At 37.6% G+C, this 16,881-nt stretch overlaps 1 protein-coding gene across 8 annotated transcripts in view; it reads left to right on the forward strand.

The window, feature by feature from the left end:
* LOC129783123 (nipped-B-like protein) overlaps positions 1–16,881 on the forward strand; it is a 167,614-nt gene that overhangs the window by 54,536 nt on the left and 96,197 nt on the right. For 7 of the 8 annotated variants that reach the window (XM_055792867.1, XM_055792863.1, XM_055792864.1 and 4 more), the window contains 4 exons: positions 6,048–6,191; positions 8,988–9,153; positions 10,358–10,488; positions 15,880–15,979. In XM_055792867.1, the coding sequence (XP_055648842.1) occupies positions 6,128–6,191; positions 8,988–9,153; positions 10,358–10,488; positions 15,880–15,979 (461 nt within the window). In that variant the 5' untranslated portion in view covers positions 6,048–6,127. Of the gene's footprint in view, positions 1–2,154; positions 2,257–6,047; positions 6,192–8,987; positions 9,154–10,357; positions 10,489–15,879; positions 15,980–16,881 lie in introns of those variants that run through there. The other variant, XM_055792865.1, reaches the window with a different exon arrangement.

Here is a 16,881-nt window from a genome sequence, read left to right on the forward strand (position 1 = left end):
TGTGGTTTTACCTGTGGGACCGTGGAGGGGACATGAGGAGGTGAGATGGAAAACCTACCTCAGTCCTGGAGGCCACGGGTACGTGAATTACAAGGAAAACCAATCACAAATAGGGAGTCTTCCAGGAAGGCTGCTGCTCCAGTCTCCAGTGGGCAGTTTCCCAGACAGAATGGAAGGGATGACGTTACTCCTGATCCTGTGAGAAGGGGCTCTAATCTGTTTTCACAAGACGCAAATGGGCTGGACTGCAACTGCTCCACGTGATGGCCCCTCTGCACTGCTTGCTGCTGTGGTAGGGAATCCTATGACCAGGACTAGAGGGGCCCTGCCTCCAGCCAGGTGGAAGAGAGGGACAACCAGGTTTACTGGACTGTGTGGATTTGATAGCCTGGCACGTCAGGTCCAGAGGAGTACAAGTACATACTTGTGCACAGTGTATTCTAATGCTATCAAGCTATACATGGGTGGAACCCATTAGTTTTTCTGGAGTGACGGGGGATCTCAACGGCTAACTGTACTGGAGGCTGAAATAAGCCTGACTGGGAATGAGTGGGAAAAGCACCCCATTGTGACTGGCCCAGAGGCTCTGTGCATCCCTGGCATAGACTATCTTAGGAGAGGGTATTTCAAGGACCCAGAAGGGTACCGGTGGGCCTTTGGTATAGCTGCCTTGGGGCTGGGGGGAAATTAAGCAACTGTCTACCTTGCCTGGTCTTTCAGAGCAGAGGACCCTTCTGTTGTGGGGTTGCTGAAGGTCAGAGAACAACAGGTGCTGATCACTGTACACAACAGTGCACCATTGGCAATATTGCACCAATTGCAACTCCCTGATTCCCATCCGTAAGCTGATTCATTGACTGGATAGCCAAGGAGTGATCAGCAGGACCCCCTCACCCTTTGATAGCCCCATATGGCCAGTGCGAAAGTCTAATGGAGAATGGAGACTAACAGTGGGCTATCGTAGCCTGAATGAAGTCACGCCACCTTTGCTTGCTGCTGTAGCAGACATGCTAGAACTTCAATATGAGCTGCAAACAAAGGCAGCCAAGTGGTATGCCGCCACTGATATTGCAAATGTGTTTTCCTCAATCCCTTTGGCTGCGGAGTGCAGGCCGCAGTTTGCCTTCACTTGGAGAGGCATGCAATACACCTGGAATCGACTGCCCCAGGGGTGGAAACACAGCCCTGCCATCTGCCATGGACTGATCCAGGCCGCACTAGAACAGGGTGGAGCTCCAGAACATCTGCAATACATTGATGACATCATCGTATGGGGTGATACAGCAGAAGTTGTTTTTGAGAAAGAGGAGAAAATAGTCCAAATCCTTCTGAAAGCCGGTTTTGCCATAAACCAAAGTAAGGTCAAGGGACCTGCACAGGAGATCCAGCTTTTGGGAATAAAATGGCAAGATGGACGTCATGCAATCCCAATGGATGTGATCAACAAAATAACAGCCCTGTCTCTGCCAACTTATAAGAAAGAAACTCAGGCTTTCTTAGGCATTGTGGGTTATTGGAGAATGCACATTCCAAACTACAGTCTGATTGTAAGCTGTCTCTGTCAAGCGACCCGGAAGAAGAATGATTTCCAATGGGGCCCTGAGCAACCACAAGCCTTTGAACAGATTAAACAGGAGATAGTTCAAGCAGTAGTTCTTGGCACCCTGGTTACCAGTGCTGGGCTGGATGTTTAAAGGGAGGGTTTCTTCTACACATCACACAACTGATGCTACATGGAGTAAGTGGATCTCGCTGATTACACAAGAATGGATAGGAAACCCCAATCCCCCAGGAGTTTTGGAAATTATTATGGACTGGCCAGAAGGTAAAGATTTTTGGATGTCACCAGAGGAAGAGGTGGCACGTGCTGAAGAAGCCCCTTTGTATAATGAACTGCCAGAACATGGTAAGCAATATGCCTTGTTTACTGATGGGTCCTGCCGTATTGTAGGAAAGCATCGGAGGTGGAAAGTGGCTGTATGGAGTCCCCTACGACAAGTCGCAGAAACTGCTGAAGGAGAAGGTGAATCGAGCCAGTTTGCAGAAGTGAAAGCTATCCAGCTGGCTTTAGACGTTGCAGAATGAGAAAGATGGCCAATGCTTTACCTTTGTACTCAGTCATGGATGGTGGCAAATGCCCTGTGGGGGTGGTTACGGCAATGGAAGCAGAGTAATTGGCAATGCAGAGGCAAGGCCATCTGGGCTGCTGCATTGTGGCAAGATATTGCTGCTTGGGTGGTGAACTTGGTTTTAAAGGTAAGTCATGTAGATGCTCATGTACCCAAGAGTCAGGCCACTGAAGAATAGCAAAACAACCAGCAGGTAGATTAAACAGCTAGGACTGAAGTGGCTCAGGTAGATTTGGATTGGCAATATAAGGGTGATTTATTCATAGCCTGGTGGGCACATGACACCTCAGGCCATCAAGGACAAGATGCAACATATAGATGGGCCTGGGATCAAGGGGTGGACTTGACCATGGAAACTATCACACAGGTAATCCATGAATGTGAAACGTGCTGCAGTTAAGCAAGCCAAGCGGTTAAAGCCTCTCTGGTATGGAGGACGATGGCTGAAATATAAATCTGGGGAGCCCTGGCAGATTGACTATATCACACTCCCACAGACCCGCCAAGGCAAGCACCATGTACTTACAATGGTGGAAACAACCACTGGATGGTTGGAAACATATCCCATGCCACTGCCCAAAACACTCTCCTGGGCCTTGAAATACAGGTCTTGTGGCAACATGGCACCCCAGAAATAATTGAATTAGACAACAGAACTCATTTAGGAAACAATCTCATAGACACCTGGGCCAAAGAGCATGGCATTGAGTGGGTATATCACATCCCCTGTCATGCACCTGCCTCTGGGAAAATTGAACGATGTAACGGACTGTTAAAGACTACACTGAAAGCAACGGGTGGTGGAACTTTCAAACATTGGGATACATATTTAGGAAAAGCCACCTTGTTAGTCAACTCCAGAGGATCTGCCAGCTGAGCTGGCCCTGCCCAGTCAAAGATTATATGTACTGCAGAAGGGGATAAAGTTTCTGTAGTGCACATTAAAAATATTCTGGGGAAGGGTCTGGGTTATTTCTGCCTCAGGCAAAGGTAAACCCATTTATGGGATGACTTTTGCTTAAGGATGTGGGAGTGCTTGGTAGGTAACACGGGAGGATGGGGACATTAGATGTGTGCCTCAAGGGGATTTGATTCTGGGCGAAAATAGCCAATTAATGGAATTGTGTGATGTTAATTGTTATACAGTATTGTACGTTATTATTTCCATATGCCCATCATTGCACTGGGTGCCTTGTGGTGCTTGTCTGTGCCATTCTGAATTTGGAGATCTGAACCTGACTTCCTTCCAATTGCCACATTAATGAGGAATGAATTTTGATGAAACTCTACCAGGGCAGCAGTGATAGAATCAGAACTGTCTTCAAGATGCAACAGTCCAGCACCTCACACCATCTTTCCTCCCTTGAATAGACTGTCTTTCACTGTTTTCCTTTTACTAGTGGTTTTTTTCTATCATTTCCTTTGTGTGCTGTAGTTTCTTCGTCCCTGGTTTATCTTTTACAATATGCATTGTTTCTTATAAAGCAGTAAGAGTTTAAATACATAAATACTGAATATGCAAGACCTCCTCTGTGTATATGTAAAATGTATTTTTACTTCTCCATTTGAACTGTTATATTTTACATTCCTTAAAAGCTTTCCAATGCAGCAGTTCTTTGATTTTCTTAATTCAGTTAGCAATGTTAGCTAAGTCTTTTTTTTCAACCTAGAGGTAGAAATGCTGTATTGGTAATAGCTACTGTACAAAGCTGATAATGTAACATTTTGTAAATATTGATAAATGTTTATTCCTCTTGACTAATTGTGAGCTGCTACAATGTATTACTTTTAATTCATTACAGTTGAATGAAAAAACAAAGCTAAAACACAAGAAAAATTGTCTGTCAGTGAAGCCGTTAATTGATGCATGCTGTTCTGATGTTTTGTATGAAAGAATGTATCTTGTCTGGAGCTGTCATTTTTTTCCCCCAAACTGCTTGATATTTTGAATTCCCTGAATGAGTGAGTTTAGTAATGTTTTCAGTGACATCAAATTCTATTTCTAGTTTCACTGGACCTCAGTCTCTAGTTCTGGAATTGAATTCCACCTCATTTGCTAGTTGTATGACAGATGCAGTTTTCCTCTCAATACACAACAGATGTAATATTTGGACCTGTATATTTCCATGTACTTTTTTTCATTTTGTGTTTATTGTACAAACTAGTCCCATCGCTTAATTTCATCAGTCTCTTTGTCTTTTGTTTACTCTCATTTGTTTACCCACATCATCATACTTACAAAAATTTCCTAGTGTAAGAAACAGACTTAAATCACTGTGCTTGGTTCCCAGCTGGTGCAGGCAACCACATCCTGTGCCTTCTGTAACATCTGTATGATCTATTTTTAAAGTAATGGTGTTGCTTATCTATGCTGCTACTCCTAATGGAAGGCTGTTCCAGAAAGCGGGTGCTCTGATGGTGTTCTGATTTTCTTCTTCCTTGCGTTCATGGCCTTCATTTATTTTTGTGTTAGCATTGCCCTGTAGCATTTTTCTTTTGTAACCTTTTTTGACTGCCTTAGAGAGAGCAACCACGTCCCATCTTGGAAAGCTTAGTTGTCTCCCTCTGTGTCCGCCATCTTCCCCCCCCCCCCCCAAGAATTTAGTTGTATGTATGTAGATAGGGAAACTTTCAAAAGTGAACTTCAGTGGTTCATGAAAACTTTGTTTCCTTGTCTTGCTTGGAATCTGTACATATATGTTAGCAGTGGTGTCCTATATATTGTTATTGATGTGGCATAAGAAAGAATGAGATAAAAGTTACTAAGGCAATGACAGTGATCTTTTGATATGTATTGTATATGTAATTTGCAAAAATGTTGAATTGTAAAGTAAGTGCAAGCAAATCACGATTTCAGAGTCTTCAGTAGACAACATAAATGCTGACGGAAGGTCTTTTTACTATTTTGCAAAATGTTAACACAGGAGCCTGTCTATAATAGGTAAATTTATATATGTCAAGTTCCTTTCCTGTATTTTGTTTGTTCTCAGAAAAGATCATGCTCAATTTCTGTCATTTTGTTAGTATAATGATAGTTGATTGTAATGTTGTGATCTATGTAAATTTTTGTTGTTTTGGAACTGCAGTTGAAATTATTGTGATGATCTTTTGGGGGGAGTTTTTGGTGAGGGTTTGTTTTGGTTGGTTTTATTTTTTTATTTTTTAATAGTGTTGACTTCCTTACAATTGAGATCTTTTATAGTTAGTGAAAACTGGATTAACAAATTCTTTTTCAGTAGATGAATATAAACTGTGCTGTTTTACAGGAAATAAATGAACTAGTTCAGTGGTGACTAAACCTTTTCTTTCTGTGGAGTGGGTGAAACAGTTCCTGGTAGTGGTTTGATGAGAGTGTGTTTAAAGAGATATTTTCAGATACATTTTAAAATAGTTACTACTTTTAAAATATACTAAGATTGATGTATTTGTTGCTTTGTGTAATACTTAACTTTTGCATCTGTAAATTATTCCTTTTGGTTTTGCTAGCTTCTTATATGAAAAATATTTCCTTCTCCAAAGCTGGGAAGTGAATATAGCAGCTAATTACTTTAACTGGTTATGGATTAAGAGCTGACCACTGCAGTATGAACCGACAAAAGTTTTGTTACCAGTTTTTGAGTTGGTGCCATATAACCTCAGTAAATTTTCTATTGATTGCCTTATCTTGCATCTCTTTTGGTGAAGGGCTCTGCCTCTGAGACCAAAAGCTTGCCTTCTGATTGCTTAATGCAATTTGATATTTAAATTCTACATTGTTCTACCCACTTTTGACAAAATTTACTCAGTATGCAGCTGAGGTTATGGTCTGTGTTTCATTTATGTTATTGAATTTAAAATTCTTTTAAGTAAGCCAAGAATTTTAATTTGGTTTTGTGTTGTGTGTTTTTTTTGTGTTTTGTTTTGGTTCTTTTTTTTTAGTGCTTGGGAGATGGGAAGTAATGATAGCTGGCACCTGAACTAAAATATTTGTGTAGGCGCTACCATCCCAGAACTTCAGGATGAATGGGGATATGCCTCATGTTCCCATCACTACTCTTGCAGGGATTGCTAGTCTTACAGACCGTAAGTACTCCTCTTATTTTGTCTTTGCTGTGTTCCCTTCTACCTCTTCAGTAAATATCTGCATTTCCAAAATACTAAAAATAGTTTTATTTTTAAAGTCTTTAAAAGTAAATCTGTTCAAAATCAGATTTGGTATCAAAAATGTTAATTTTGTCATTGCTCAAATTTGAAAAATATATTCAAACAAAATATGCTTATTTAAATATGAAACAAAATGTAGATTAAAAAAACCCAAACAACCCTTAAGTAAACCCAAAACATAAAATATAGGAATTCATTGTTTATTTGGAATATCATTCAGTAACATATCTGGATATCCCACAAATAAAGAAAAACATATACACGATAAAATATTTCTCTAAAACATGCATTTCATTGTCTTCACTGAAGAGAGAGAGAAGATTAGACTGATGTTCAGCTAGAGAGAGTTGTGGAATATGCTGAATATACTTGAAACCTTGTTCCTTAGTTTTGGACAAAGTACAAAAAGTTGCTCTAATAGGTGCAAAGAATGGCTGCTAGAATGGAAATAAGTAGCTGAACTTATGTGGCTTCTTTCTTGGCTGTTCAGCCTACAAAAGGAGCAGATGAGGTGTGTGCACTGTCTTTAAATATGTCAGGAAGACATAATACAAGGAAAGGAGAACTATTTAAATAAAAAGCTGATACTGATGAAAACCAAATGGTTATAATCTGACCAAAAATAAATATCTCGTGGAAATTAAGAGTTATCATTACTATAATGAGATCCTAGAACAGCCACTCCAATAAAAGAAGCTGGGACAAAGATGCATCCTGTTTATAAAGTGTAAGCAAGAGTTTATAGCTCAGTTGTCTGTCTGAGGATAATTGGACTTAGTAAACAGAGTGATTCTTCTGAGCTCTTGTTTTTATTATTATACTGTTGAAATTTGGAGACTTTCCAAGAGACACTGAAAGTATATACCCAGCAATTGAATTTAATTGGCTACAGTAAAAAAGCAGATGTATTCAAGAGGAAAAAAAACCCAATTTTTTATGTCTTTCTGGTATTCTGAAATATTAAATTGGAAAATGCTGCTTATATATTTACATGTGTATATATGTATCATTATGTGTGTCTAATAATGGGCCATCAGGATGCAAATCATAAGTTTCTGGGAATGGGCAGTTTTCCAGCACTAAGTATTTGCAGGTAAGGTTCTAAAGAACTCAAAATACTTAACTAGAAGTAACTGGTCAGACTCCTGGTGAAAAGAGTTTTTTGAAACACTGAACTACCTTTGGTGGGATTAGTTCTTGTATTAGGTACATTTGCTTCTTTATCTGTTGTATTTATCTGATGTTTAGAAACTCAGAAGTAGGTGAAAGAGAAAGGCTCATCACTGCTTCACCTTATTTCTCTCTCTGTGAAAAGAAGGTACTGGAATGGACAAGTCCTGTTGCCCTAAAAACATGGAGGACACAATGAGTAGAGGCAGTAGAGTAGGCTCAGTTAACTAGCTGAATTTATACTGTTTTAATAAATATGTTTTGTTGATCTTGCAAATTTTTCCAAGTTTCAAGGCACATTCAAGGTAATCTAATGAAAGTAATGAAAGCTAGGCTAGCTATTTTAATATATTATATGCTTCTATTTGAATTTCAGTTTATTTTTAAATACATTAATGATATACATTGTATAGAGGAGGAAAAAACCTGGAATTTTCCGGGCCCCCCCCCCTTTATTTTTTAAGTATTGCAAAATATAAAAGAGCCAAGAGAGTATTTCACAGCTGCTTTTTTTTCTGAAGATATTCAATCAACTAATGTAATTAGCCTGGGAACTTGAAGTCAGAGTCAGCTTGTTTTCATGGGCCCATGAAAGTATCTTTCCTATGTAGCAGGCTTTTTGGCCTCTTCTGACTCGCTCTTGTCTCTTTAGCCCTGACAAATCATCTCGTCAAGGCTTCTTATTCGGTACACTTCCTTGTTATGCCTGTAGACCTAAGAATGTCCTCTGAAAGTATATTATGCTCATTTATAATCTGAAATATTGTGATAGGTGTTTTCATTAAATCTTTTTGCTGAGATTTGTGAATAGGTATATTGACTGAATTGATGCTGTAGTAATCATTCCAACCAACAATATTAGTCTTTTCTTGAGAAGACTACTTACGTAAAAACGAATACAACAAGAGAAGAATAAACTGAGAATTTAATTAGTGACTTAAATTGGTTGTTGGGTTGTTTAGATTTTTTGGTGTATTTTTATTGTTTTGTTGGGGGGGAGGGTTGGTTTTGTTTGTGGGGTTTTTTATTGTGTGTTTTTTTTGTTGGTTTTTTTTTTTTTAATCTACCCTCACCATACAAAATGGGATCACTAATTAAATACGATGGTCAGAGTAGAAAACTTAAAGTATATGATAAATACACTTACAGTACTACATGCAGCTACAAGGATTTTGCATTTCATTCCTTCCATTTATCAATGCTTTCAGCTCCAAGAGAAAGCTGCCATAACGTTAAATAACTCAGTTTTCTGGAATGTTCAAAAGTATGTTTTTATTCGTAACACTTGCCTTAGCACAGTTAAATATTTATAGTAATATAACTTATGGACTTGACTGTATTACTTTGTTTAAAAGAGTCCAGCCTTTGTGTGTGTGTGTGTGTGTGTGTGTGTTCATGATTTAAAAGAAATCCAGAAATATTTCCTGTATTTCAAATGTAGCTGTCAGGTTTTCTTCTTAATCACATGAGGGAGTAAGGTGTCCATCTTTGTATGCTTGTGTTTCATGAAATGATTCTGAACTCCTTTCTGTTTTCTGATAACAGTTTTGAACCAGCTGCCTCTTCCATCACCTTTACCTGCTACAACAACAAAAAGCCTGCTTTTCAATGGACGGATAGCTGAAGAGGTGAACTGCCTTCTGACTTGCAGGGATGAAAATCTGGTTTCACAGCTTGTCCACAGTCTCAATCAGGTGTCAACAGATCATATGTATGTATTTTGAACTTCAACTATATCAGATCAACATCCTTATTCCTTGAAATTAAAATGAACCTAATTGAGAAGGGTATTTGTACAAATCTGAAAAGTAGAATGTGCAGGTTTTTTTTATTAGACTAGTTTAGCAGATTACTGCTGTATAAGAGTCAATTGTTTCAGTCAGAGTGGTGGTAGTTGTCCGACAGCCCTTATGCATAATTAAACTTTTTTTTTAATAGATCTACTGCTTGTTCCTTTCTTGCTAGTTAGGAATGCAGACTTTGTGGTATTGATTGTGCAATAGTAATTTGTGTTTGACTGTGGATAATAGTGCACATAGACAAATTATATACCCAGTATTCCACAAAAAGATACTTTTTTGAGACACCCACATAAGACCCATGTCAGTTCTGATTAGATATTGAACTTAAGATTTGAGCCAAAAAGTATGCTCATGTAGTCTCTTTTTGTTAATATATATTTTGGGGTTTTGTGGGGGTTTTTTTGGTGTAGGTTTTGTTGGGATTTTTTTCCTCCATTTTTCCCTGATGTCCTTTGAATTGTCTCATGTTGACAGCCCTGTCTTTTTCCTACATGTTACAATCAATTGTTTTGATTAAATGGAAGTAGCTTTTAAAAGACCTCAAAGCAAACAATAAGTGAAAGCGTGGATGCATTTATAGAAATCCATTACATTTTTGATGGTTCAAAGGGAATACCATTATGTCAAAGATATGCCAAATTTTCTTTTTAAAATAGAAGATTCTCAAAGTGTTGGGCTGCAACCTGAATGTTATACATTCATGCATATCTTATTTTCACACCTACAGTAATGCCAAAGCATTTTTCTTTTATGGAGAATATCATGATGCAAAAGTAGGCATAAAAAACTTATATATATACATGGCTGTCAGTTTCAGAATATTATAATTAAGTGCTTACTAACAGAAAATAATTTTGAAGGCTAGTAGGAATACCTATTTTCCATTCCTTAAATGGGGGGAGGAGGGGGAGGGAATAGAATCAGGGAACAGGACTTTGCAGACTTTGTTTTTTCTATATTTTAACAGTAAATTGTAGTTTGGTTTGGTTTCGGTCAGGTGTTTTTTTGTTTGGTTTGGGTTTGTTGGTGGTTTTTTTTTTTTTATTTGACTCATGGTTTCTTAAAATTTGAAAATGCATTTGCTTCTTTATTTGCTTGCTTCCACAATTCCAGAGAACTAAAAGATAACCTTGGCAGTGATGATCCAGAGGGAGATATACCAGTTTTGCTGCAGGCTATCCTGACAAGGAATCCTAATGTTTTCAGGGAGAAAAGCATGCAAAACAGATATGGAGTACAAAGTGGTAAGGATTTTTGATTATTTATTGATTGTCTTTTATGTTGTTCTATAAGTTTAGGGGACTGATACTAACCACAAATATATATGGAGCACAACTGTGATTATGCCTTACCTTGTATTTGATAGTGACGTAAAGCTATGTATGTTGACATCTTCTAAGAGTGATTACATTAGAATTAGCATAGAAATAAAATCTACTGGGTATTTTGGTAAAAAATAATATTTAATTTCACTACAAAATTTAATTTCTAGGATGAGTGATTGGATTTTATTTTAAAGTAAATTAATTTGAATTTCTTTATGGCTAGGTTCATACGTTTGTCTTAGTAAATAATTGAAGTTGGGAAAATATGTCTTGATCTTACTGAAAATCTGTACAATTATAGCATATCATTGTAGTGCGAGTTCTTAATAGTTCTGGGTTAAGGAATAAGGTTGAATGAACCATACTTAACAGCTCCTCCTTGCCATTCCTCAGCAATTTGTGATGTCATGCAGATTTTACTGTTTCAATAGCTGATTCTTTTCTGAGGTTCAGGGAGATATACTGCTGGATAGCAAAACTGGAGAATGAGAGAGACTGAGCAAAGGATTAATCAGATTCTACTTGTAGATCTGGAGATTTCTTATATGCACCTGAAATCTTTTCTTTAAATACTAAACTATGAAATGAGTAAGAGAATTTCTACTGTTTTCGCAGTGTGAAGATTAAGTTTTGCTAGTATTGTAGAGATATAGATAGAAGTGTTACCAGAGTCCACAGGGGATAGAAAGCGTAGGGTGGTTTTGGAGGGGAAAAATAATAAAATGAGATTATTAAGTTTGTTCACCTAGGCTAGTGAGTAAAAAGCCATACAATATTTGAAAAGAACTTGCTAAGGACAGAACACATAATCTTCCTTGAAAGAATGCAGAAATTTCCTGGAATGAAAAAATAAAATGCAGTGCTAAATATTTTTTAGCTCATTGATACATATATACTGAAATTTAAGCTCTGAAAACAGTCTCTAGATTCTAGATTTGGTGGTAGCCATGACAGAGTATGATTTTTCCAGCTGTGGGAAGAGTTGTGACTGTCCTGCCAGTTTTTGCAGAGTGATTCCACAAAGAACATACACTTGAATCGGAGTTTTCCACCAGTTTTGTAGAGTAAAATATTTTTTTGCAAGTGCAAAAGGGAGACATTGTTTTTGAAATTATTGTTCCAGCAGAGGCTTTTGAAAGAAAGAAGGTAAAGTGAGTTAATTTCTTTCTAATTTTTGTGAATTCTGTGCTTCAGAGGGGAAAGACTTTACAGCTTGATTCAATAGGTTAAAAATAATCCTTAATGAAATAAAAACACTTCTGTCTTTAATAAATGTGCTTTGGCCTATGCTTGAAGGAAGGTGCTAGTATAGAAATAAAAACAATTCAACAGGAAAATTAAAAGAATAGTTGATGTAATTTTAATAAAGTTATTAAAGTGGTTTCAGAGAACCAGAAGAGATCAGACTTTAAAACTTCCTTGACTATTTAACATTGGTTTACGTAATTCTGAATACTTGTACCAGTGCAAACATTGCAATGTAAATGTGAAATCAGAAAAATTGAAAGAAAGGGGGGTGGGGGAAAAGCATAGCTGTAGACCAAGTATTTTGAGAGGAAGACAACCCTGGAATGAATGTTTGGAAAAGCTAGGCAAAGTGTGACTTTACTTTCTATGGAAAAAGGCTCTTACCTGGAAATAGGAAGATTTTGAAGCTAGATACTGGCAAATTGTGGTGGCCTTATTAGCTGTTAATCCATCCCATTCAGACCTCCAAGGCCAATGGGGGATATACTGATGTGTTCTGGCAGAAAAATTTGGGTTTTCTTCTGCTTTCTGAGCAGATTTTGTAATATCTATAGAGTCATGATTTGTAGAACAATTGGGGGTTTGGTAGAAAACTTATGTAATGCATTTTGCCAGCTAGAAGAATGAAATTTAGACTCTATTCTAGTATTTCAAATTAATCTCTTCTGCTTTCCTTACTGTCTTCCTTCTGAATTTTGTCCTTCTGTGTTTTTTTGAGTCCAGCATGTAGTGAATTCAGTGCTGGGTACTGTGATCCAGTATTTCTGTAATGCCCAGAATTGAGAAGGAATGAAGGCAGCGGGGACCCCCTGTGGGACTCAGCCTGGGGTGGGCCCCTGCACCATGATCCCTTGAGTTCCAGCATTAGTATGGACGAACTGAACTCATATTCATTTCTCCCAGTTGTCTTTTCTAATATAAGAACAGAAAGACCATCTGACTAAAGAATTACATTAAACATGGAAAAAATTTTTGGTACAGTACAGTTTGTCCGGAAATAAAGGCATCTTTAGAAAGCTAAATGTTATGTTTTGGATAGTTGTGAATATAAGGTAAAGCACAAGCAGAATGCTGTGCTGATGTTTTTCTTTTTTTCCCAAGATCATATTGATTTGTAGCTCATCATTAAGTTTAGAGTGAGAATTGGTTTTAGTTATGATGAACAAATAGTACAAGAAAGATGTATTATGTGGATGCTTCTTTGTGTCCTGGGCTCACACCCTCCCCTGCCACCTCCACTTCCAAAAAATTGCTGGCATATTTCATTTCAGGTAATGTAGCAGCTGTGTTCAAAGTATTATTCCCTGTCTTTTGATAATAGTCACATTGTTGAAACAGTCTTCATACAGATTAGATTTTTAGTTAGATTTTTCAGACCGTTTTCTGTTACTGGGTTGTCTGAACAGACTGAATCACATCACCAGGCATCAGGCCTAACTTTGTACAAGGGCAGCATATTAGTTTTATTTTAGACTTTTTTCATCAGATGATAGAGGAAGTTCTGGGTGCCATCTTTCAACTACATCTGTCTTGCATCTTATAGTGTATAAGTGGATTTCTTTATTTAAAATTAAGATATTATTTAGTTTTTCATAATATTTTTTCCTCTTTTCTCTCTCAACACTTTGGCTTTGGCTTTCAGCAGATATGTGTTGGAAGATCAGCTAAAATAATGTATTGCAATAGGTTAGTATTCATAGCATAGCTTAGGGTGCAGAAAAGACTTAAAATTCACTTTATTGCAACTTGTGCATTTTTTGAGGATTAAAATCTTATACATCTTTCCATAAACATCAATTACTTCAATAATTTTTTTCATTTATACAAGCATTCAAGTGTACATGTCTGTAAAAGGGAAAAACTTTGTAGATGTATGCTTTCAATAAGAGTGTATATTTAACTGAAAAATAACCTGTTGGTGAGCAGTCCTAGCTTAAGCATGTGTGATGCTGTAATACAGTTTAACCATACAGGACTTTCTGTGATCCTGAGCTGTGCTTTCACGTGGTTTGTTCTTTGGCATTTAGTAGGAATGCTAAAATAGATTTATGTGTGTTGCTTTTTTCCAAGCAAAAATAAATTATAGTCAAGACTGGGAGTATGTGTTAAGGAAACTAATTCTAGGAATATTATTATTAGGATGATGTTCTCTCAAAACTGAACATTACCAACAATCAAAATTAAAGTTGCATTTAAAAGAAATCCTTAAGTATTTTAAGGTATGGAAATGTACAGTGGAGCCATAAGTCTGCTGCTTAGTGATATGACAACAACGTAAAAAACGTACAAAAAGATATTTTGACATTAATGGCCTCAGACTATTTTCAGCTCCTTTTTAGACTAAATGTTTGGGGCTTATTTTTACACCTTCCTCATTACATTGTTACGTTGTTACTAGGCAGACTTGTTATCTGTCTTGAAACTTTGGAGACACTGTTGTGGTGGGGGCTTTTTGTGTTGTTTTTTTTTTTTGGGGGTGTGTGTGTTTTTTCATACTCATATGGGCACATTCTGTCAGCTTTCTGTACATGAATGATAAGGGCTAGTAGTTTGACTAACTACTACCTAGTTGTGACGAGAGTGACTAAGAGGCGAGCAGACAGTGGGCATGCCAGGTGGTGCCTCCAACACAAAACCCCTGGAGTTTCCTCCTCACTTGCCTTCTATGCAAGGCAAAAGTGTTCATTTAAACAAATTTTGCAGGAGTTGAGGAGTCTTCTTCTGTTGTTTGTGACAATGAATTTTCCTCTGTACTGAACTATGGAGGTCTCTGATTTGATTCCTCCCCATCACAACATGGGACTTTTACGCCTGCTCTGGGCTAGTTTTCCTGTGCTAATGTACTTGGAAAGCAGCACTTCATACCTACAGGGAGGTAGTAATGGCTGCATTCCTGGGGGATTATCCCATCTCTTACCTGCTGGGGAGAGGGAAAGAGAGGGAGGATTTCTGAAACTAGCTTTGCTTGTGTGAATATTGCAGTAATTGAAATCAGTGATAGTAATTAAAGGACTGATGGCTCCCAAACACTCTGGATTGGGGATTACTGTCAGCCTTCTATCTAACCTTTGGTTTAAAATATTTGCATTACTGATGTGCTTTTACCCATGGCTGTGGATCACTTGCTATGGCTTCCCAGGCTGCAGTGCGCACATGAATTCTGATGCTGTTTTAGTTGCAAGACATTCAACTCTGTCATTAAAATCACCTGGTTAAAAGTCATATAAGTTTTTGTGTACCTGCACCTCTTCAACTTCCAGTGTCATGTGGTGGTTAGGAAATTCTTTATACATGTATCAAAGAGGAAGGAAAAAAAAAAAAGATTCCTTTAAATTATCCCTAATAAAGATGTAAGTTAGTTTCAAGCATATTGGTACTTGTGGCTTGCCATCTAATAAAACTCCTGAATTTCCAAAGGCTGATTGTGGGAATCTACAGGCTGTTGGGAGTCTACAGGTGGGATATTGGTGGTTCTTTGCAATTGAAAATATTTTAGCACCTTCTTTGATAACATTCCTTATAAGCTTGGTGGAGGTTGAATAGAAAGCTGTCCTCCCTAGGTAGAAAGGAACCACTAAGGCATTATTGGAGCAGGGAAAATATCTTCAACCATGCAGTCTGAGATGATTGTTTTCTGTACTTGCTCTAAAATGGGAGATAAGTTTTCTGTGTTCTTCTGACTTGTGAAGTTTTCAAATCTTTTACTTATTGGCATGATGAGTATTGTACACACCAGTCTGAGGTGTAAAAGTATACATCCTGTTATGAAATGTTTCTGTTTACTAGCAGGTTTTTGGCTAAGGAACAGAGAAAGGAACTACTGTTGATATTTATAACTGAATTAATACTGCTTTAGGGAACACTCTTTTTATGTCATGGTGTAAAATGGACACTTTACATGGACTTCATCTTTTTTTAATGTTTTCTAACAGTTATAGGTAGAAGATGTTAATGTCTGTAAAGTTTATAATTTCCTTGTATATAATAATTTCTGAAATAAGAGACTTCATTGATTAAAAAGGAAGTGCGTGTAAAGTAATGCTGCTATCTTCTTCTTAATAGGGATGATGATGTCCCAGTTTAATATTTCTCAGAATTCCATGCGAGGTAGTCCTGCATCTTCCAGTTATCAACAAACCACTATCTCACATAGCCCTTCCAGGTAATGTTTTCTTTCAAATGGGGTGGGATGGGCAGCGAACTGCAAATTCTTCCTACAATGATAGTCAATTCTTGTTGCAAGTATGTGAATGGAAGATGATCGGTGTCAAGACAAATTTTGCATTTGTCTGACAGCAGGGTGAGTTTCTTCAGCTGCCAAAGAAACATCTTTTTGTTAGCAAGTTAATCTTTGTGTTCTGACTAGTCATGATTCCCTGCTCTCTCTCCTTCACATAATTTTTGTCAAACTTTCTTTCCTACTTAAGGAATCCCCCTGCCTCCTGCCACCCCTCTAGCTGTTCTTTACCTGTGGCAGAGGCTGAGTCTGGTGGCGGGAAGATAGGAGAGAAGAGGCTGTGTTCCAGCATGTATAACAGTACCAATGTGACAGGAGGGTGGGAAAGAAGGCTTGTAAAAGCATGGAGTACTGCTGTAACAGTTATACAATAGGCCACTCAGAGAACCATAGGCCCAGTAATTTGGGCCACAGTTCCAGCAGCTTCCTCATCAACTTTCTGGTTCTATTTTAAACTTTGAGTGTTGGCAATTAAGATGTACCTATAATCCAGGCCTATTTAAATATAATAAAAAACTCTGGACTAAAGGAAAGAGTTCTGCATGTAGTTTCAACCCAATTACTGGGCTTTAACAGATTTCATCTCCAGTTATTAGATATCATTATTAAAATAAACTTTTTTCACTTCAAGTTAGTGTAATTGTTTTGGCAAATGAAATGCTTGGTATCTGCACAAAAAAGTACGCTTTCTTACTTTTATATCTAAAAGTGATATTGAAGAAGGTGGGTGGTTTTTTTTCAATTGTGAATATTACAATGTGCTAAGTCGTCTTGAAATCCTTGTGTTATATACATATACTTTGCTATTTCTTTCTATGGAAGCTTAC

Source organism: Falco peregrinus, chromosome W, assembly GCF_023634155.1.
Source record: "Falco peregrinus isolate bFalPer1 chromosome W, bFalPer1.pri, whole genome shotgun sequence".
In the NCBI taxonomy this organism is placed as follows: Eukaryota; Metazoa; Chordata; class Aves; order Falconiformes; family Falconidae; genus Falco; species Falco peregrinus.